At 44.0% G+C, this 23,509-nt stretch overlaps 1 protein-coding gene across 7 annotated transcripts in view; it reads right to left on the bottom strand.

Annotated features, from left to right (window-relative positions):
• Positions 1 to 23,509, bottom strand: part of UNC13B (unc-13 homolog B) — a 213,949-nt gene that overhangs the window by 7,390 nt on the left and 183,050 nt on the right. For all 7 annotated transcript variants that reach the window (XM_061426824.1, XM_061426825.1, XM_061426826.1 and 4 more), the window contains 13 exons: positions 22,466 to 22,635; positions 21,903 to 22,018; positions 21,396 to 21,559; positions 16,786 to 16,936; positions 15,346 to 15,414; positions 13,874 to 13,963; positions 13,401 to 13,529; positions 7,017 to 7,144; positions 6,293 to 6,378; positions 1,110 to 1,236; positions 880 to 976; positions 503 to 646; positions 118 to 195 (listed from right to left, as the gene is read on the bottom strand). In XM_061426824.1, the coding sequence (XP_061282808.1) occupies positions 118 to 195; positions 503 to 646; positions 880 to 976; positions 1,110 to 1,236; positions 6,293 to 6,378; positions 7,017 to 7,144; positions 13,401 to 13,529; positions 13,874 to 13,963; positions 15,346 to 15,414; positions 16,786 to 16,936; positions 21,396 to 21,559; positions 21,903 to 22,018; positions 22,466 to 22,635 (1,549 nt within the window). The remainder of the gene's footprint in view (positions 1 to 117; positions 196 to 502; positions 647 to 879; positions 977 to 1,109; positions 1,237 to 6,292; positions 6,379 to 7,016; positions 7,145 to 13,400; positions 13,530 to 13,873; positions 13,964 to 15,345; positions 15,415 to 16,785; positions 16,937 to 21,395; positions 21,560 to 21,902; positions 22,019 to 22,465; positions 22,636 to 23,509) is intronic.

Genomic DNA, 23,509 nt, shown 5'->3' with positions numbered 1-23,509 from the left:
TTCTTGTTATTTTGTGGCATAATCTCAAGCACAGCCCTGCTGGGAATCACAAGTCAGGAGCATCACCCCATCCTCAGCTCTGAGGATAGTTTCAAAAGCAAAGAGCCTGGCCCTCACCATTTTCTCCTTTGTGCAGTAAGCTGGGAAGTTCTTTGATAAGATGTCTGCATATTCCATGAGCACCTTCCCGATGGTCTGAGAAGAAAGAGGAAGAGGAAGGAGAAGGGACCCTTAGCTTTCCCCATGAGGATAGTACCTGGGGTCACACTTCTCCCAGAATAGTAACAACATGTACATAAAGAGGAATCTCAAAGTAGGGGACCAATCTCCCTCTCTACCCCACTGAAACAAACCCACCTGTCTGCCCCAGATTCAAGTAAAGGAGCATGGGGTGATGCCAGGCTATACCCAAAAGCCATCACAAAGAGGGGTTGATCTCAGGTCTCTAGATAGGCCATGAGTGTAATGGAGTAAGGGGAAAAGGGTAGGAGGGTCATGGTACCTTAGAAAATCTCCTCATGTAGTGGGCAAGGATGTTGGGGTCTGGGCATTCCAATTTCCGGATGATCTCAAAGCTCTGATTGAGCTGTGTGAAGACGTCCACCACAGAGCAAGAGAAGAGCGTGTGCTCTGATGTCTGCTGGAACTAAGGAAGGCCACACACAGGGTCATCATCTGCAGCTGCTACCTCATCCCAAGTCTGTAAGGCTCTGAGGGGCTCTCTGCACAGCAGGGGTGGCTCCATGGCTCTGGACAGCCCTCCATATGGACTTTATCAGGCAGGGATGGCCATCCCGGCTAGCGCCCAGGAACTCCTGCTGACAGCTAATTGCTGGGAGACCTGGCTAGACACCTGTGAAGTTCAAGCCCCTGACTTACCCCATCCTTCTTATCTCGTTCCAAGGCCCCACGCAGGAATTCCAAGGACACATCCTCATTCTCATCCAGCCACTGCAGGACAAACTGCTCAAACCACCTGCAGCCAGGCAGGAAGATGGAGGGGTTGGAGCTAGTGGTTGGCAGCTGCCACGTGCCTGACAGCAAGGATACTGGCAGTGCCCAGCCCCTGAGCCCCCCTTCCCTCTGCAGCCCCCCACATGATGACTCACGCTGGGTATTCGGGCACCTGGCCCTGGAGGGCAGGCAGATCCTGCACGTATTCATTGTGGAGCCACTTCACCTTGAAGTGCAGGTTCATGTAGTCAGCACTCTTACACAGCCTGTCTTTTTCATGCTCTGGTTGCGGGGAGAGAGGCGGGGTCTGAGCTTCCTGAGCTCAGGCGGATCCAGTTGGATGGTGCTATCAGGTGTCTTAGAAGAGGAGTGATTTCCCAGCACCTCCCCACAGTCATCTCTCCCTAGCAGTGAGTATTCTGCTAAAAGCCTGACCCAAATCTTCCTTTAGAGGCTAAGTCAGACACCCAGATAAGGCCCACAGTCTTCCTGTGCTGACTTTTGGAAGTGCAAGTGAGATACGGGCTACTGGTGAAGAAGAGGAGAAAAGGATATGGGCGCTAAGGCTGACTAGTGGGGAAACGGCCCAGGACACGAGAGGGATGATGCTTTACTTTACGCTTTATCTTCCAGGGCTTTACTAATCCTAGTAGCTGAGCCATTTCCTCAGATGGACTTAAATGCAGAGATGAGCAGTCATACATGACATACATGGGTTACTGACAGCCACACAGAGACAGGGAAAATCAAAGTGGGCCCAAGCTAACAGAAAGAGCAGTTGAGCAGCCACAGTGTAACAGAATCCTGAGGTAAACTGAACGGCGCCAGAGCAGAGCTGAAACACTGGAAAATGAACTCTCGGAGAAGTATGAAATAAGTCAGTGTGGAAACCATGGAAACACAGCCAGATGAAAGAGCCATCCGGCTACAGGAAATGGGATGCTTATGTGAAAGGTTATACAGCCAAGTCAGCAGAGGCTTCTGGAAAATCTAGGATAAAGATCACCAACAGCTTGCCCAGAGAGTCTAGAGCACTGGCCACACCCACAGGTTTCCTTCATCTACCCCCTTTAGAGATGAAGCATTGATTTTGTTTGCATAATAAAAGCCAACTGTGTGCTTACATGTAACATAATGGTGAAAGCAAGCAAAATGGGGAGAGTACTGAGTGACAGGGAGGGGAAGGTCGTTGTCCTTGGGAACACTACTGCTCAACTCTGAGTTGCCACAGGTGATGCTCCTCCATGTCAAGATAGAACAGCCAGTCTGCCCTTGTCAATCAGTACAGCAGACACCCAAGGAGGAAACGGGAGGCTGGGATTCAGCCTCAAAAGGCTCCTTTGTCCCAGGAATGTCATCTCCCGGCATTGCAGGCAGCACCGCCTCAACCCAAGGTTGCATTTGCAGACTCTTCTATGAAGCAGTGAGCCAGAGAAGAGGAAAAAGGAGTAAGACTAGAGGTAAAGGGACAACAACCGAAAGTGCTTACCACTCAGAAAGAGGACTTTTCGTATACGAATGACAGTGGAGGCTTGTGACAGAGCAGAGACGCCAATGAGCAGTACAGAAAGGGAAAAAGTCAGGGACACCAAAGACACCCTCCCAGGGCCTCCCCCTTGTCTTCCACCACCCTGCTGTCCTTAAACCAGGCCAAGAACCTAGAAACATAAGAAGGAACCACCAGGAGGGCCCTCTCTCCTTTCTGGTCAACAACCCACTGGGAGAAGGGGCAGTGCTGCTCCATCCCTTCAGAGCTCCCTGATTCTCTTCTTCTAGGGACCTTCAAGCTACTGCGTTTGCAGAGAATTCTCACTTTCTCTGTCAATCCATAATCTGTAGTCTGGCCTCAATCCCTAATTTCTAATTAACTTCTATGGTACAAAACCTAACAGGATGAATGATGAAACACTGCTGCTGCTGCTGCTGCTGCTAAGTCGCTTCAGTTGTGTCCGACTCTGTGCAACCCCACAGACTGCAGCCTACCAGGCTCCTCCACCCATGGGATTTTCCAGGCGAGAGTACTGGAGTGGGTTGCCACTGCCTTCTCCGGATGAAATACTGGCCACACTTTATTCTAACAAGTCTCATGGAGTCATGCTCCAGTAGTTACTTGAGGCTGTTGTTGGGGGGCAGGGGTGTTAGAGGATGGTTGATCTGTTAAAAAGGGGCAATTGAGTATCTAAACCTTCTCCTGCCCCTGACTTCCATGTTCCTCCCTCCATTCATCTTTCTCCTTGGAGAGTTCTTTCAACCTCGTGATTTCAACTACCAGACTGCTGACATCTCCCCCAGATCTCTCTCTGGTTCTGGTAATGTCTGTACAAGTCTCTGATGGAACATCTCACTTTGCCTGGGTTTAACTCCAGTCACCATCTTTTGCTATCTTAACATCTTCAGCTGAAGTTGAACATAGTATACACACTAATCTTACCCTCTTGTTCAATACTGAGCATCATCTTCAAGTCTTCCTTCTTCCTATCTATTCATATCCATTTAACCCACCAATCCCTGTTAATTTCATCTCTAAAACTTCTCTGGAATTTATCCATTTCTTTATAGTCACACTTGTACCTGTCTAGGTCTCATTACCACCATCTCCAACTTGGATTACTATAATAGTCTCCAATCTGGTCTTCCTCCAACCTATTCTCTATATGGTAGCCAGAGTAAGTGGCTTTTCTATATTAAAAATGTGGTCATGTTAATCCCTTGTTTAACCTGGGTTGCTGTTCAGTGGTTCTCAACGGCCTCAGGATAGAGTCCAAAATCCTAAATATGGCTTAAAACCTCCTGTATGATCTAGCTCTATCCTGCTTCTCTGTCTTCACCTCTCACTCATCTCTTCCCCTACACTCTAAAGTGTTAATCACACTGAATTACCGTATCCAGTTCCTGAAGCATGCCAGCTCTCTCTAGAACCCAAGTCTCTGAACATACTGTACCCTCTGCCTAAAATGTCTGTCTCTCCCTTCCCTGTCACGAATGCCTTCCCTCCCCACAGCTAAGTTCTATCATCCTTCTTCAGGTGTCAGTCAGTATATCACCTCCTACAGAAAGCCCTCCCAGGTGCTCTTTCCAGGTCTGGGTTATGCGATTCTCAGCACCCAATGCTTATTCCCTTGGTAGCACTTAAGTTTGAATTGTAACTGCCAAATTATAGGTTTGCTATCTAGACTGATCTGAGCTTCTCACCAGCTAGGACTATGCCTCATTTATCTCACTGGGGTTCCAACAACTAGCATAGTATGTGGCACAAAGAATGTACTCAATATGCTTGGTGAACAGGGTGGGGATTTACTGAAGAAACTTTCTGTTCTGTATCATAACTGGGACAGTAGTTACACAGGTGTACTTATTGGTCAAAACTCATCAAATTGTACTCTTAGAGTGTTATCTTATTTTATGCATATTATACCTCAACAAAGTTGACTTTAGAAAGGCTGAGTGAATGGTAGCATTATAACAGCAGCGGTCAACACTATCCTTTTATCAGCCAGGTCTCCAAACCCCTCCCCTTCTCTTGCCCTTCGCCATCCTGACAATCACCAAGTCCTGTCACAGCTTCCTTCCAATGTCTAGCCAAGCCCATTCTTCCTCTAAGTTCTCTGCTATAATTCCAGCCCATCCCCCTGCCATAAACTATCAGACCATCTGTACCCAGCTTCCAGTCTCTCCCTGTTCTGCCTGCCCCCATTTTCCACTGAGGTAAAATCTTATAAAAATACTATTGTGTTAACACTGCATCTCTGCTCATGAGCCTTTAATAAATGTCAGGCAGTATTCTAAGTATGTCACATACATCTCAGTCACTTTGTTAGCTCAACGAAATAGATGCTATCATCACTCCCATTTTATAGATTAATAAAAATGGGAGCTCACAAGAATTAAGTAGCTCAGTCTAAGTAGCTCAGTCTAAGAACACACTGAGGAGTAAGTGGTAAAACTGAGATTTGAAACCAGGTCAACATGAGTTCTTTCTTTAAATCAGTTTTCAACTCTTTTATGTTTTAAACATCAGCAGAATTCCCCTTTTGAAAGAAATTTCATTTAAAGCCTCATATAAAATTGATAAAAGCAGAGCTGACTTGGCAGGCGGCAGGTAGAAGTCCTGGGGCCCAGCCCTGCACGCCCCTCTCCTGCCCCCACCTCCACCCTCCTCTTGCTGTTTCCCCTTTTTACCTGTTTCCTCTGTTTGAAAAACCTCTGCCCAGCCTTACACTATTCCTCTTGTGGAATCAATACACTTTTCACAGGTACTTGTCTTCCCGCCCCTGCCCCTGCCCCCTAAATTCACTAGAGCTGGAGTTCTTTAAGAACTGGGGCAATACTCCTCGTCGCACTCACCATGTGATACCTGGGGGAAAGGGACAGGTGACCAAGTCAGAGGCCGGACCAGCTAAGGCATGGCCTACAGTCCCAGGCATGACCCAGTGCGGACAGGAGGCAGCCTGCTCTGGGGAAGAATTACAGAACGTGCATGGACAGTACGTGACTGTCTCAAACTAAGCACAGATCTGCAGGGTTTCTTTCAACCTCAAAACTTACTGCTCCTAAACCTCAAAAGTTTAAAAGTCTGAGAGGGTTACCCATGTCCTACCACCCTACCCAAATAACACATGCAGACTCTGGTTTGTCCTTGCTCCAGACTGCTCCCCCTCCATCTAGGTCCACTTTCACAGACTGAGGAGACGACTGACATAACATACAGCAACAGGAAATGCACTTATTTATAAGTGAGCACAGATGGGTAGAAACAGGAAGGTCTGACACAGGAAGGTCTGATAGGGAGTGATATCTTTGTGGGCCAAAGTGGGAGATGAACAGAATAAGCAGAATGAACAAGATGAGTAATAACTGGTTCCATGGAAGAAGTGAGGAAAGAAGTATCTTTCTGGGTTTGTCATGCCAGTCTAGAACAACTTTCAAAGAAAGTCAGGCCAAGCAGTCTATGGTGTGAGAAAATAATCTTATCTATGTATTTAAAGTTCCATGATGCTGTAAAACTGTAAAGGCAAGTGTCGTAAGACCATTCTCTAGGGAGTGGGCCACTCGAGAACACCCAGCATGGGAAGAGTTGATCTCTGGGCTGGAAAAGTGTGAAATAGGCGCTTGCTCTGGAGCTGGAAGGAGGAACCTACATCCACACAGCAACTTCCATTACTCCTTTGGCTGAAGCTTTGCCTACCCAAGGTCTCCTGAGGCCTATCACCCACTATGCCTAGAATCCTTCTAGTTTCTCACCGCACTATTTACTTGGAAAGTGTAGTTGTCTGGGAGAAGAAAGGGATGGAAAACAGGTGCTTTGGCTAGGGGTTTGCAGCCCACTGCCATGCCTTACCCTCCAGTGCATATTTCATGTCTTGGGCAAAGAGTTGCCACATCACTTCTGCGCTGACTTTTCCCACATTCAACTCCTGGGGAAACCTGGATGATGGAAGAAGACATAGTCAGAGAACAAGGCAGAGGCATTTGATTAATTCTAAGGCCAATAGGACTAGTTCTTGGAGGTCAGATTGAAGAGAGGAGAAGCCTAGGAAATAGGGCTAGGCTCCAACTGTAGAATAAGGACCCAGGGCCAGTGGTAGGCAGAGGGACACATTGGAGCAGAAGATCCCCTCAGGCAAGGTGGCCCTAGGGGAGATGATGCCTAGAAGGCAGGGAACTCTGGCCAGGAGGAGAAGGGTTGAGGCTGAAAGACAAGCCCAGGCTAAATAAGCTAGGGCAGAAGAAGCAAGAAGTTGGGCATCAGAAGGCCCTCTTTATTCACAGTGGACGGACACATACACGCCTGGTCTCTGGATCCCCAGGGACTCCTAGGGCAGCCACTCCCAGAGGTCTCTCTCTCCAGGGAGGCTGGTTCAGTCGGGGCGGGGCCCCTCATTATGTTTCCACACCTGTCTCCAGAAACAGTCACCCAGACAGATACAAGGGACAGAGGGACAGATGGACGAACAGGAGGAAGAGGTGGCACTGTGAACACACAGAGACAGGAAAGAAAGAGGCTGTTAGACAGGTGGACAAACCAACCACCAAACAGAAAGGCCAAGTGAGGTGATACTTACTGGTTCAGAACGAGGGTGTAGGAATTCTTATCTTCCTCTATGATTGACACAATGAGTGTGATGAGTTTGGGCCAGAAATCCAGGTTCCTAATGCTGGGCCCCTGTTCTTCTGGAGGCAGCTCCTGATTCTTATTCCCGAGAAGATGGTGATAGATAGTGAGAGTCAGAGGAGACTATGGAGAGTCTTCCTCTCCCCCTTCCCCACACCATGCCCCTTCCTTTAGAATCAGGCACCCTTCCTTTCTTATACCCTGTCTTCCACAAGACACCATCACCCGTTCTACAGAGCGGTGACCACTGGGAGGTCCTTGGACAGAAAGAATCTGTCCCTGAGAACTTCTCTCCCAAGCTCCAAAGCATTGCTCTAATAAGCTTGATCAGTCCAGGAGACATAAAGATGCCTGTCCCCCTTCCTTCTTCTCCCAGTAGCTAAGAGCATAGTGAATTCCTGGTTGAAGTAAACAGCCCCTTCAGTCTAAATGGGTCTAGTTCCATGTGATCCCCATTGGCAGTTCTTTTATTCTAGTGGTGGCCCTCCTCTAACATCACCCACTGCCCCACCACACACAAGTACATCTCAGCTCTGAGAAGTTCCTTCAAGTTCTACAGGAGCTACAGAACAGATCCAGCATGCAGGCTGGCCCAGCCCTCAGGGAAGCAAAACTTCCCTTAGCCCCCTGAAAGTCATTAGGGGGAAGAACTGCATTTGGAAGTTATTTGCCCAGCTGGATAAGAAAAAGCCTTGGGAAGCCAAGAATATTCAATGTGGAAAGGATAGTCTCTTCAATAAATAATGTTGGGAAAACTGGATATCCACAAGCAAAAGAATGAAATTGGACCCATATCTTATGCAGAGGGCATGTAGCTCAGAGGGTAAAGCATCTGTCTACAATGCAAGAGACCCAGGTTTGATCCCTGGGTCAGGAAGATCCCCAGGAGAAGGAAATGGCAACCCACTCCAGTACTCTAACTCAAAATGGATTAAGGACTTAAATGTAAGACCTGAAACCATAAAACTCCTAGGGAAAAAAACATGGGAAAAGCTCCCTGATGGTCACTTTGGATATGACAACAAAATCAAAAATCAAAAAGTAAGACTATATCAAACTAAAATGTTTCTACACAGCAGAAGAAACAATCAACAAAATAAAAAGACAACCTACAGAGGGTGGAAAGTATTTGTAAACCACCTATCTGATAAGGGGTTAATTCCCAAAATAGATAAGGAACTCAAACAACTCAATAGCAAAAAACAAAACAAACAAAAAAACCCCAATCTGACAAAAAAATGGGAAGAAGACTTAAACAGACATTTCTCCAAAGGAAATACACCAATGCCCAACAAGTACTAGGAGAGGTTTTCAATATCACCAATCATTAGGGATGTGGATGTGACTGGTAATGGAAGTAAAGTCCGATTCTGTAAAGAGCAATATTGCATAGGAACGTGGAATGTTAGGTCCATGAATGAAGGCAAATTGGAAGTGGTCAAACAGAAGATGGCAAGAGTGAACATCAACAATTTAGGAATCAGTGAACTAAAATGGACTGGAATGGGTGAATTTAACTCATGACCATTATATCTACTTCTATGGGCAAGAATCCCTTAGAAGAAATGGAGTAGCCATTATAGTCAACAAAAGAGTCTGAAATGCAGTACTTGGATGCAATCTCAAAAATGACAGAATGACCTCTGTTCGTTTCCAAGGCAAACCATTCAGTATCACAGTAATCCAAGTCGATGCCCCAACCAGTAATGCTGAAGAAGGTATAGTTGAACGGTTCTGTGAACACCTACAAGACCTTTTAGAACTAACACCCAAAAAAGATGTCCTTTTCATTATAGGGGACTGGAATGCAAAAGTAGGAAGTCAAGAAATACCTGGAATAACAGGCAAATTTGGCCTTGGAGTACAGAATGAAGCAGGGCAAAGGCTAATAGAGTTTTGCCAAGAGAACGCACTGGTCATAGCAAACACCCTCTTCTAACAACACAGGAGAAGACTCTACACATGGATATCATCAGATGGTCAATACGGAAATCAGACTGATTATATTCTTTGCAGCCAAAGATGGAGAAGCTCTATACAGTCAGCAAAAACAAGACCGGGAACAGACTGTGGCTCAAATGATGAACTCCTCATTGCCAAATTCAGACTGAAATTGAAGAAAGTAGGGAAAACCACTAGACCATTCAGGTATGACCTAAATTAAATAACTTATGATTATACAGTGGAAGTGATAAATAGATTCAAGGGATTAGATCTGACAGAGTGCTTGAAGAACTATGGATGGAGGTTCATGGCATTGTATAGGAGGCAGTGATCAAGACCATCCCCAGGAAAAAGAAATGCAAAAAAGGAAAAATGGTTGTCTGAAGAGGCCTTACAAAAAGCTGTGAAAAGAAGAGAAGCAAAAGGCAAAGGAGAAAAGGAAAGATATACCCATTGAATGCAGAGTTCCAAAGAATAGCAAGGAGAGATAAGAAAGCCTTCCTCAGTGATAAACGCAAACAAATAGAGAAAAACAACAGAATGAGAAAGATTAGAGATCTCTTCAAGAAAATTCAAGATACCAAGGGAACATTTCATGCAAAGATGGGCTTGATAAAGGACAGAAATGGTATGGACCTAACAGAAGCAGAAGATATTAAGAAGAGGTGGCAAGAATACAGAGTTCAGTTCAGTTCAGTCGTTCAGTCATGTCCGACTCTTTGTGACCCCATGAATCGCAGCACACCAGGCCTCACTGTCCATCACCAACTCTCAGATTTCACTCAGACTCATGTCCATCGAGTCAGTGATGCCATCCAGCCATCTCATTCTCTGTCATCCCCTTTTCCTCCTGCCCCCAATCCCTCCCAGCATCAGAGTCTTTTCCAATGAGTCAACTCTTCGCATGAAGTGGCCAAAGTACTGGAGTTTCAGCTTTAGCATCACTCCTTCCAAAGAAATCCCAGGGCTGATCTCCTTTAGAATGGACTGGTTGGATCTCCTTGCAGTCCAAGGGACTCTCAAGAGTCTTCTCCAACACCACAGTTCAAAAGCATCAGTTCTTTGGCATTCAGCTCTCTTCACAGTCCAACTCTCACATCCATATATGACCACTGGAAAAATTATAGCCTTGTCTAGATGGACCTTTGTTGGCAAAGTAATGTCTCTGCTTTTGAATATGCTGTCTAGGTTGGTCATAACTTTCCTTCCAAGGAGTAAGCATCTTTTAATTTCATGGCTGCAGTCACCATCTGCAGTGATTTTAGAGCCCCCCAAAATAAGGTCTGACACTGTTTCCACTGTTTCCCCATCTATTTCCCATGAAGTGATGGGACCAGGTGCCATGATCTTTGTTTTCTGAATGTTGAGCTTTAAGCCAACTTTTTCACTCTCCACTTTCGCTTTCATCAAGAGGCTTTTTAGTTCCTCTTCACAGAAAAACTATACAAAAAAGATCTTCATGACCCAGATAATCACAATGGTGTGATCACTCACCTAGAGCCAGACATCCTGGAATGTGAAGTCAAGTGGGCCTTAGGAAGAATCATTATGAACAAAGCTAGTGGAGGTGATAGCATTCCAGTTGAACTATTTCAAATCTTAAAAGATGATGCTGTGAAAGTGCTGCACTCAATATGCCAGTAAATTTAGAAAACTCAGCAGTGGCCACAGGATTGGAAAAAGTCAGTTTTTATTCCAATCCCTAAGAAAGACAATGCCAAAGAGTGCTCAAACCTCTGCACAATGGCACTCATCTCACATGCTAACAAAGTAATGCTTAAAATTCTCCACTCCAGGTTCAACAATACGTGAACTGGGTACTTCCAGATGTTCCTGCTGGATTTAGAAAAGGCAGAGGAACCAGAGATCAAATTGCTATAATCCACTGGATCATCGAAAAAGCAAGAGAGTTCCAGAAAAACATCTACTTCTGTTTTATTGACTATGCCAAAGCCTTTGACTGTGTAGATCACAACAAACTGAGGAAAATTCTTCAAGAGATGGGAATACCAGACTACCTGACCTGCCTCCTGAGAAATCTGTATGCAGGTCAAGAAGTAACAGTTAGAACTGAACATGGAACAACACACTGGGTCCAAATCGGGAAAGGAGTATGTCAAGGCTGTAATTGTATATTGTCACCCTGCTTATTTAACTTATATCCAGAGTACATCATGAGAAATGCTGGGCTGGAAGAAGCACAAGCTGGAATCAAGATTGCTGGGAGAAATATCAATAACCTCAGATATGCAGATGACACCACTCTTATGGCAGAAAGTGAAGAAGAACTAAAGAGCCTCTTGATGAAAGTGAAAGGGGAGAGTGAAAAAGTTGGCTTAAAGCTCAACATTCAGAAAACTAAGATCATGGCATCTGGTCCCATCACTTCATGGCAAATAGATGGGGAAACAATGGAAATGGTGACAGATTTTATTTTTTGGGGCTCCAAAATCACTGCAGATTGTGACTGCAGCCATGAAATTAAAAGACGCTTGCTCCTTTTAAGAAAAGTTATGACCAACCTAGGCAGCATATTAAAAAGCAGAGATATTACTTTGCCAACAAAGGTCTGTCTAGTCAAAGCTATGGTTTTTCCAGTAGTCATATATGGTTGTGAGAGTTGGACTATAAAGAAAGCTGAGCACTGAAGGATTGATGCTTTTGAACTGTGTTGTTGGAGAAGACTCTTGAGAGTCGCTTGGACTACAAGGACATCCAACCAGTGCATCCTAAAGGAAATCAGTCCTGAATGTTCATTAGAAGGACTGATTCTGAAGCTGAAACTCCAATACTTTGGCTACCTGATGTGAAGAACTGACTCATTGGTAAAGACCCTGAAGCTGGGAATGATTGAGGGAGGGAGGAGGAAAGGATGACAGAGGATGAGATGGTTGGATGGCATCACCCACTCAATGGACACAAGTTTGAGGAAGCTCTGGGAGTTGGTGATGGACAGGGAAGCCTGGCGTGCCGCAGTCCATGGTGTTGCAAAGAGTCGGACAGGACTGAGCAACTGAATTGAACTGAACTGAATCATTAGGGAAATGCAAATCAATGAGATATCACCTCCTATTTGTTAGAATGGCTTTTATCAAAAAGAGAAGAGATAAATGCAAGTGAGATGCAGATTATATCCCTAGGGCTTGACCTTGTTCAAAGAACAGATAGATGAATGAATCAAGGACTGAAGGTCAGTAGAGGGAAATGAAAGACACCAAGGGTTTACTTCGGGCATCCCTGAGAGCTCAGTTGGTAGAAAATCCACCTACAATACAGGAGACCCCAGTTTGACTCCTGGGTCAGGAAGATCCTCTGGAGAAGGGATTGCCTACCCACAGCAGAGTTCTTGGGCTTCCCTTGTGGCTCAGCTGGTAAAGAATCTGCCTGCAACATGAGAGACCTGGGCTCGATCTCTGGGTTGGGAAGATCCCCTGGAGAAGAAAAAGGCTACCTTCTGGCCTGGAGAATTCCATGGACTCTATATATGGGGTCACAAAGAGTTGGATACGACTGAGTGATTTTCACTTTCACTGAGGGTTTACTTCAGTACAAATAATGAGAAAATAAGAATGAGAGAAAGTTAAAAAAAAAAAAACCAAAAAACAGCAAAATAAAAAGGCTAAAGAAAGTCTTTGAATGGTTTATAAGGCCTCTTTCAAAGTCTAGATTTATCTAAAACTAGGTCCGATTCCTCTTTGTGACCCCACAGACTGAAGCCAAAAGGCTCTTCTGTCCAAGAATAGTAGAGTGGGTTGTCATTTCCTTCTCCAGGGAATCTTCCCAAGTCAGGGATTGAACGTGGGTCTCCCTCATTTCAGGTAGACTCTTTACCAACTGAGCCACTAGGGAAGAGATAGAGAATAGAGACCAAGTATTTAGACAGACTCCTGTATAACTGAAAGATAAAAGCTAAAAACAGTATCTTTCCCTAACAGAGAGAATGTGTTGATGGATGACGAAGCCTTGAGTGCGGCAAGCTTAACAAAGGCTCCAGTAGCTCAGATCTCAGGGGAAGGGAGCCTGGAACACAGAGGTGTTTACATGAGTCAGAATAAAATTAACCTCAGGGGGAAAGCAGACTCTAGGAAGGACTAAGAATTCACCTACTCACTCCCTGAACTGAGTTCAAATTTAGGTTCCTTTCTTCAATACCAAAGTAAAATTTATTGTTGCTGTTTCTGTTCAACTCAGTTATGTAACATCTTGTCCAATGGTTCCTATCCATCTACAAATGTCTCACATGATCTAGATGGTCCCCACTCCACAACCCACTCACTCCTGAGAACATCAAGGACTTTTCCTGAGCTCCCTTCCACCACAATCATACGAAAGAAAGCTGAGGCTTCAAGAACCACTGACAGCTGGCCCCACCTGAGCCCGATCCTCTTACCAGCTGGTACTGGCGGCTGTACAAGTCATGGCAGTTGTTGAAGATATACTCATATGTTGAGTTCAAACAGGCCTTCACACAATCTTTTACTACCTGGCTGGCTCTTGGAGGGCTCTGAAGTTCTTGCACCTGCCAATTAATTAAAAAAAATATGGGTCCAGGGTCCTGCTGACCTGAGTGAGATCTCTTCCTAGAAGTGCCCCCAAATTATCCCAGATTCCTTCATCCTTCTCAAGGTCCCTGGACCTTGCCCTGAGATGAAATTGTCAGCACAGCTGACGGAGAGAACTACCTAGTCCATCCTTCTTGATCCATGATCTTCTTGGAAGTAACTCAGGAACAGATGTATGGAAATATAGGTTTAGAGGTGATGGATCCTATAGCCTTAGACTATATACTCAATGATTCTTAGCTTCCATGTCCTGGGGCCAGGTCCCCAGCCTAGCACCACCCAGCCCAAATTCATCTCTTACCTTCATTCGGAAGAAAGTAATGCTGGTCAGCAAATCCACTGTGGACTTTAAGTCCTGAAGTCGCTCAGGGCTCCCAGCAGGGAAATTATTCTGTTGCAAATCAAGAAAATGTAAGAGAGGAACAGAAGAATATGAAAGCCTTCCCTGCCAAAAGCAAGGGATCACCTAAGGACCACCCATAGGGATCTTTCCTAGTGAAGCAGAACAAAAATGCTGTAAGACTACATATCTCTCTTTTCCATGGACTCAGGCCCTTGCCAAAAGCAGGTGTTAATAACCCCAGGCCCAGAAAGCAACATGTCCTACCCCCAACCCTACTTCCCATGCAACGTGTGAGTATTTGCACAAATAAACATACAGACATTCACACACACGCACACACACTTTTTTCTTGGGTGAAGAGTCTTACACCCAAACAATGAATTCTTCAGAAGTTACAATCTAACTGTATATCATGGAATATAAGTGGAGCCACACCATAGAAAAGACTGGGATCCAGGACGTATACTTTCTGTACAGTGGGTCTTGGTTACTCTACCATTCTGGAGCCAGCAGATGGCAAAGCTCTGAGCAGAACTGCTTTTGGAGTGAGTTCCTTAGGATCTTTCCACCTTAGGATCTTTCTTTCCTTTTGGCATGAGTTTTAGGGAGAAGCTGCCAAAGAGAGCTTAAGGAAGATGCTGCACCACTCTCCATTTTAAGGGTTGCTTTTTTTAAACCTTCAAAAGGCTACTTATATGCCAAACACAAGATATACAGTCAACTCTCCATTATTCGTGCAAATGGAGGGCACTGAAGGTGCAGATAATTAAAATTGCACTTCTTGACTTTGAGGTTGTTTTATACTCACTTTTTAATGTGGGTATATTGCCTGTTCTGGAAATTCACAACACTTTAAAGCAAGTAATGAAGTCATTCTAAGGCGGCCTAACTTAGGAAGAACAAAAAAACTGCCCATTTCCCTGTCCTGATCTAGACACTCACCTTCCTGCTATATCTCTGTCCTCTCTCCATTCTAGAAATGGACATATCTGCTACAAATTACTTGCCCAAGCCAAGCTACTCTCTCTTCCCTTAGCCAGATCCGACACCTTGCCTAGAAAATGAGGAGAATATGGCAAGACACAACAAGAAAATGTAACTATCTATGTTTTAAAGGGCATTTCTGGAAGAGATTATCCTTAGGAGACTCCCTGATGGGAATATCATCAGAGAGTTCGGTAGAGTGACATGTGTGGGGTTAGAAAGCCAACTATCTATAAACAGCAACCACACCTGCTACTGTTTAAACACTGCATGGGCCCTGGAGTTGGAAGACCCACAGGTGTCAGTGATGTTGGCCATACTCAGATGTGATGAAAAGGACTAATTTTCCTTGCCTTCAATTTTTATAGTTGTGATTGGCCCATAGTCTCTCTAGACTGACCTTGATATTATCCTTCATCCCACCCCACAGCCATGTCTTCACTCACCCTGTAGGTAGAGAGGTCAATCCTCAGTGAGTTGTGCAGCTGGTCCAGAAGTTTCACAAATCTCTCTTTCTAAGGGTGGTAAACAAATAATGGAGATGAGAAAAGATCAGTTCCTGAGCCCTCAGACTGTAGCAAAAAGAGCACCATCTCAGGGTGAGGAGAAAACACTGAGTTGGGGACACATCAGGTCTTGTATTTGCCAAAGAAGAGAACAACAAACCACGCAAAGGAGAAGTGGGATAGGTCATTCCTGTTCCATCTCTTAGCATTCAGACTGGGGACTCTTCCCACACTGACAAGAGGAGACACATTTCTGGGACTGGAAACAGCACTGAATACAAATCAAGAGGAGATGACCAGCGCATCTCCATCCCACTGGGACTCTAACTAATTCAGGAAACTCTAGACACAGTCTCCAACTTATTCCTGAGTTTGTGGTGTCCTAACTTATCTTGGGATAGCTCTTAACAGTGAAACAGCCACAGCCTGGCAGTGAGGAGGGGAAAGAGAAATAGTGATACATTTGGAAGGTGATCGGTGATACATTTGGAAGGTGGAACCACATTCCACATCATTTCCCTTAGTTTATACATTTTAAATGTCAAAATAAATAACAAATACTATTTGATACTTTATTTTTATAAAAGTATAATTAAATACGGAATCACGTTCCTGTAGGCTATTTGTATAGTGGTCCTAGAACTCACATATTGATAATATTATATAGCATCAGATATTAAGTAAATAGATACTGTGAAGAAACAGAAAGGAATAGATATTTGACTGGCTTAATCAATGACACTAATTCCTCTACAGAAAGACTATCAACATCAAAAAAGTGATTACTACCAAGGAAAAGCACTCAGAGATTAGAGATACTGATTTGGGAGTATCAGTAATTTTATCTCTAAAGAGTAGTCTTTGTGGTGGATCAGAAATATTCCATCCAGTTTATATTGAACTTACATCAGGTGACATTACAAGCAATGATTCAACTTCTCAAATACTTTAATAACAGGAAAGGATATACCCTGGATCAGGAAAACAGTCCAGACACTAAGAAAGGGTTAAGTTCAGGTATGTACTGGTATTCTTGCTTAGACGTCAGACCATATGAACTTAAGTGGTATGAATCTGTCAGAGAGAGACTGAATAATAAGAAGGTTCCTTTGTGAACCTGCAGGGCTGAGGAACATGGTGACTCAACCAAGCTTTTGGCCCAGAGACTTCTCCCTCAGCCCACGTTGTGCCCCTACCAAACCACCATGGTGTTGAGGAGAGTCTACTGGTAGAATAAATACCTATAAGGAAACAAGTTCACTATCTAGGTGGCACTATATATTTGAATTTTTAGGCATATCAGCTCTGCAGTACCAATTGAAAAATCAAACGCTTGTTAATTGATAACAATCAGGTAACATGTCTTAACATCACACTCACCCCAAAGTTGGAGGCTGCAAAACGATCAGATGCAGAGACATTGGTGGAGGCAGTTGTGTGGGCATAGTAGGCATTGATGTTGGCCAGTAAGGTGCTCATCACTGCTGGCACACCAGGACACATGTACTTGGATGACAAACATGCAAAATGCCTGAAAAACAGTGTCTTCAGCCTCAAAGACTCTTCAGGGTTTGTGGCAAAAGCCAAGTAATCAAAAGATCCCACTCTTGTGTATGATCACCTTGGCAGACAAAGATTTTCATAATTTATTTATTCAAACATACATTCAATGAACACCTACTGTGTGCCAGGCCCTACGCTAAGTTCCAGAATCCAAAGAGGTGATAGCCTGGCAAGTGTCAGAAAATACGTCAGTAACTTACGGCATGCTATGCAAAAATTCTGTGGGAACATACAGGAAGGTCATCTAAATTAGAATGGCTGGGGGCTAGAATAGACTAGAAAAAAGGCTTCTCAAAGAAGAGATGGTTGAAACAAGTCTTAAAAGATAGTAAGAATTAATCATTGGAGAAGTATGCAGGCAAAGGGAAACTGTATTTCAAAAACAAATCTCTTCATGGAGAAAGTCATTCATTTGGGAAACCTTCCTTATAGCCGTTGTTCAAGTGTTTGATAGACAAATACTAAGAAATGACAGAGGAGCAGCAGACAGAGAACAGATAGTAAAAGGAGTTTATCCTAGATGGTATGGTACTTTTTAAACAGAGGTTTACTGTGATCAGATTAGTTTTTCAAAAAGGTCACCTTGATGACAAAAATCAGAAAAGAAAACTTGGAGAGAGGTAAGACTAAGACAGAAAGACCAATTGAAGAGTTATTGCAATCACTCAGAAAAGAAGCAACAAGGCACCAAATGGAACAAAGAAATGGTTAAGAGCATAGACCCAATAAACAGATTCTAGGGTTGAGTCACAGCTCCACCACTCAGGGACCTTAGATAAATTATTTCATTTCCATACAAATTGTGAAATTATTTGTTCTAGCTCTGTGAAGAATACTGTTGGTAGCTTGATAGGGATTGCGTTGAATCTATAAATTGCTTTGGGTAGTATACTCATTTTCACTATATTGATTCTTCCAATCCATGAACATGGTATATTTCTCCATCTATTAGTGTCCTCTTTGATTTCTTTCACCAGTGTTTTACAGTTTTCTATATATAGGTCTTTAGTTTCTTTAGGTAGATATATTCCTAAGTATTTTATTCTTTCCGTTGCAATGGTGAATGGAATTGTTTCCTTAATTTCTCTTTCTGTTTTCTCATTATTAGTGTATAGGAATGCAAGGGATTTCTGTGTGTTGATTTTATATCCTGCAACTTTACTGTAGTCATTGATTATTTCTAGTAATTTTCTGGTGGACAATCTTGAGAAAGAAGAATGGAACTGGAGGAATCAAGCTACCTGACTTCAGGCTCTACTACAAAGCCACAGTTATCAAGACAGTATGGTACTGGCACAAAGACAGAAATATTGATCAATGGAATAAAATAGAAAGCCCAGAGATAAATCCACGCACATATGGACACCTTATCTTCGACAAAGGAGGCAAGAATATACAATGGATTAAAGACAATCTCTTTAACAAGTGGTGCTGGGAAATCTGGTCAACCACTTGTAAAAGAATGAAACTAGAACACTTTCTAACACCATACACAAAAATAAACTCAAAATGGATTAAAGATCTAAACATAAGACCAGAAACTATAAAACTCCTAGAGGAGAACATAGGCAAAACACTCTCCGACATACATCACAGCAGGATCCTCTATGACCCACCTCCCAGAATATTGGAAATAAAAGCAAAAATAAACAAATGGGACCTAATTAAACTTAAAAGCTTCTGCACATCAAAGGAAACTATTAGCAAGGTGAAAAGACAGCCTTCAGAATGGGAGAAAATAATAGCAAATGAAGCAACCGACAAACAACTAATCTCAAAAATATACAAGCAACTCCTACAGCTCAACTCCAGAAAAATAAACGACCCAATCAAAAAATGGGCCAAAGAACTAAATAGACATTTCTCCAAAAAAGACATACAGATGGCTAACAAACACATGAAAAGATGCTCAACATCACTCATTATCAGAGAAATGCAAATCAAAACCACCATGAGGTACCATTTCACACCAGTCAGAATGGCTGCGATCCAAAAGTCTACAAATAATCAATGCTGGAGAGGGTGTGGAGAAAAGGGAACCCTCTTACACTGTTGGTGGGAATGCAAACTAGTACAGCCACTATGGAGAACAGTGTGGAGATTCCTTAAAAAACTGGAAATAGAACTGCCTTATGATCCAGCAACCCCACTGCTGGGCATACACACTGAGGAAACCAGAAGGGAAAGAGACACGTGTACCCCAATGTTCATCGCAGCACTGTTTATAATAGCCAAGACATGGAAGCAACCTAGATGTCCATCAGCAGATGAATGGATAAGAAAGCTGTGGTACATATACACAATGGAGTATTACTCAGCCATTAAAAAGAATACATTTGAATCAGTTCTAATGAGGTGGATGAAACTGGAGCCTATTATACAGAGTGAAGTAAGCCAGAAGGAAAAACATAAATACAGTATACTAACGCATATATATGGAATTTAGAAAGATGGTAACGATAACCCGGTGTACGAGACAGCAAAAGAGACACTGATGTATAGAACAGTATTATGGACTCTGTGGGAGAGGGAGAGGGTGGGAAGATTTGGGAGAATGGCAATGAAACATGTAAAATATCATGTAGGAAATGAGTTGCCAGTCCAGGTTCGATGCATGATGCTGGATGCTTGGGGCTGGTGCACTGGGACGGCCCAGAGGGATGGTATGGGGAGGGAGGAGGGAGGAGGGTTCGGGATGGGGAACACATGTATACCTGTGGCGGATTCATTTTGATATTTGGCAAAACTAATACAATTATGTAAAGTTTAAAAATAAAATAAAATTAGAGAAAAAAAAAAGGAAAAAAAAATTATTTCAACTTCGTTATGCCTGTTTTTTACCTACAAAATGGAAATAATAATGACCTGGGGATGAAATGAGTTAACATTCATAAATTACTTAGACCAGTGCCTGGCACATAAGGAAATGGTATATAGAAGTTGTTGTTATTATTATCATTATTACTGAGCTATAGCAATACTGATAGATTAAAAACATTTCTAGGAGGTAGAATCTAGAGGTTTCAGAGACTGATTAGATGGTGGTAGTAAGAAAAAAAAGTTTAGGCTGACATCTGAATTTCTGTTTGGATAACTGTGTAATAAACTGTTCCATTTACTAAAATAGGAAATACAGGAAGAACAGGACAGATTTGCTGGAGATAATGTTGATTTGGATTTTGAATCATATTGAGTTTGCAATGCCTGTGGAAATACCCAGAAAGCAAATCAAAATGGATCTGAAACTCAGGAAAAGATCTGGTCTGGAGAAAGAGATCTGGGAGTCCTAAGCTCAAAAGTAGTAGTTGAGGTTATAGGCTTGAATGAAGTCATCCAGGGAGTGGAAGAAAGCAAGAAAGGCAGAAGGGCCATTCTCCAACCTCATTCCTCAATATGTTTCTCCATCTAGACTAAACTTCTTGTAATTCTTTGAATAGTCTATGCTCTGTTGCATCTTAGCATCTCTGCACCTATCCTACCAGAAATGCCCTTCCCTCTTTTCTGTATTTCAAGTGTCAGCTCTTCAACAGCTTCCCTCACAGGCCTCTCCTCAAATTTAGATGCTCTCATAATACACTGTGATTACTTCTTGATGGCACTTATCACATTATAATGCAATTGTTTGTTTACTGGTCTGTCTGTCCAGTATTCTTGCCTTGAGAATCCCATGGATGGAGGAGCCTGGTAGGCTGCAGTCCATGGGGTCGCTAAGAGTCAGACACGACTGAGCAACTTCACTTTCACTTTTCACTTTCATGCATTGGAGAAGGAAATGGCAACCCACTCCAGTGTTCTTGCCTGGAGAATCCCAGGGACGGGGGAGCCTGGTGGGCTGCCGTCTATGGGGGTCGCATAGAGTCGGACACAACTGAAGCGGCTTAGCAGCTCTCCTGCTACACCAAGTTCCCCAAACACAGAGGCCCCCTTATTCATCTTCGTGTTCTCAACATGTGGCACAACATATGACACATACAAAGAACTAAGTCAAACTAAATACAAGAGCACAGCCAGGGCACTAGCTACCTTCTGCTTACCCAGTGTTGTTTCCTGTGCAGAGCTCTAGTGGCAGCCCCTCCAACACACAGCCTATACCTCTTCTCATGGTGGGGATTTCTGTCATAGCACGTGTACCCTGTATGCTCAGGCCTGTGATGACTGGGCAAGTCTGTTCTTGTATACACACCCATGCCCTGTGAATTCTGGGGTAGACAGACAACTCCCCTCTCCCCGAGTTACTGATAAACACACTCCCTTTATACATTACTCTCTCTGCCTTGGGGTACAGATCCACCTCACCCAGCTCAGAGAGGGATAGCAATGAATCACTGCCTACTACCCGACTAGGGACCTGTCCACTCTATCAGTGTACCTCCATTAGCTATTTCAAGAGTTGGTAGCCATTTCCCAGGGCCCCAGGGGAGCCTTACGTCATGGCCTGATATATGGACTCAATGCCATAGCGCATGGCAAATTCATCCACAATTTCCTGGGCAGTCTCATCAAAGTACACCTTCCATGCATCATCTCCTCGAGCCTCAGGGATCTGGACTCCTCCGCTGCCCTGAATGTCCGTGAGGTAATGGAAGAGGTTCTATAGGAGACACAGTAAAATATATATTGATATTAAAGAGTTAAACTATATATTAGGAAAAAACCCTGTTGGTAAAGACCAGGAGAGTGTGAATAGGGTTCAACAGAAATTCTGTCCTTCGAGTCACTGCTCAGTAACTCCTATGGCCCCAGTTGTCTGTTCTCGCGTTAGTAAAAGAGAACTGAGGCTGGGACTGTTTCTTGGGCTTGTCCGCCACGCACAGTGAGCCAAGAATAAAATAAAAACGGGCTCCAGAACTTCAAGTAGCAAGCCATCCTACTTATTGTCAAAGGCACCTCCCAACCTAGCGTTCTGGCACCCCATCTCCCAAGAGCTGGCTCACCTCATGGAGACACGTGTACTGCACATGATATGGGGCTACCTTCTCTTCTCCCTTGATCTCCACGCTGATTTGCAGTCGGATGGCCCCCGAGACGGCTGACTTGTCTGTCCTCTTCTCTAGGAAGGAAAGAAGACTGGAGATTGACCACAATGCAAATGCAGACAGCACAGACAGCTCCCATCCCGGCTTAACCCAAAGGAAAGGGGGCACCAACACAAGTGTTCACCAAACAAACCGAACTCACTGCAGTGACCGTATACTTCACAAATACTCCAGAACTGGCTGGGTGGAAGAAAAGAAGTGCCCGGTGGGCTAAAGGCACTAGGGGTGAGATCTCACTCTCTGAAAGATGGAAAAAATGTTCATCTAGAGTGCACCCCAGACACCCCCAGGCCTCTGTCCCCATCTCTATCTGTGGTGGGTTCTCTGTTGGGAAAGCAAGCTCTGTATGGAGATGTATATGCTCTGGGGACTGAGTAGTGGACTCGGTAGACAGGGTTTTCCCCAGGTTCCCCAGTCAGGCTCTCCCTTCCCAGAAGCTTTCTCTGGTCCTGCTTCCTCACCCAAGTTGTACCAGACGTCCATTTCACCACTCAGTGTTCGAACCTCAATGATGGTTTGGCCGAGGAAATCATCAGACTCTCGCTTTAGCCGCTGCTTTACTCGTGACTTGATGTCATCATCCTCATCCCACACACGTACCTTAATGCGGTCAGAAGAGTTGTGGCACTCACTGTAAGAGAGTCAGGCAGGTTCTGTTATGGACGGGCCCAGCAACCCTCTCTCTTATGACTTCCACTTCCTTCCCAAAACTCTACCAGCTGCACTTGAGGCTGACAGAGGAAGAGAAGGAGTCACAGGACACTGGTACTCAAGTCCCCAGTGAGTCGGGCTATCTGAGCAAATGGCTCTCCACTCCTTAGCCTGGGTAGCTCTCCCAACAGAAAACAGCCTGATAGATGCCACAGAACCCTAGGAAGCAGTTGGTAGTTCCCTCCTCTGAGTCCTGTATGAAGTCCGTAAAGATGTTAAATGTTCATGGTACGCCCATCTGGTCATATTTGCTTTAGTTTTCTACCTAACATCCCCATATATCTGGGAATGTGCTTGGTGAACTTCTCTCATTCTCCTTCTTCGTCTTCTTTTTTTTAATCATTCTTTAATAGCCACTTGACTTGTCATTTTCTCTATGGTGCTTGCTTTGGAGGGGTAGTTTGCCAGGTACCTCCCTCACACTCTCCATCCCCAGCAGTTGCTTTTTGGATCCCTGCTGCCTTATCTAAAAGTTGTACTTGGCAGAGTTTGCTGCTCCTTATCCTATGTTCTCATAATGTCTTTGCACATTCTGTTAAAGTATTATAGGATAACTACTGGTCTACTGAAAAATAACAGACAAATCATCAATAAGCCTCTTAAAGCCAGGCATTGTCTTATACATTTTTAGATGACAATATCATGTAGAGTGTCTTATACAGAATACAAGTGTGTATTAGTTGCTCAGTCATGTCTGGCTCTTTGCAACCCCATGGACTGAAGCCCACCAGGCTCCTCTGTCCATGGAATTCTCCAGGCAAGAATACTGGAGTGGGTAGCCATTCCCTTTCCAG

This window comes from Bos javanicus, chromosome 8, assembly GCF_032452875.1.
Source record: "Bos javanicus breed banteng chromosome 8, ARS-OSU_banteng_1.0, whole genome shotgun sequence".
In the NCBI taxonomy this organism is placed as follows: domain Eukaryota; kingdom Metazoa; phylum Chordata; class Mammalia; order Artiodactyla; family Bovidae; genus Bos; species Bos javanicus.
The sequence above is the reverse complement of the archived record's forward strand: the minus strand, read 5'-3'. Positions and strand labels throughout refer to the sequence as shown.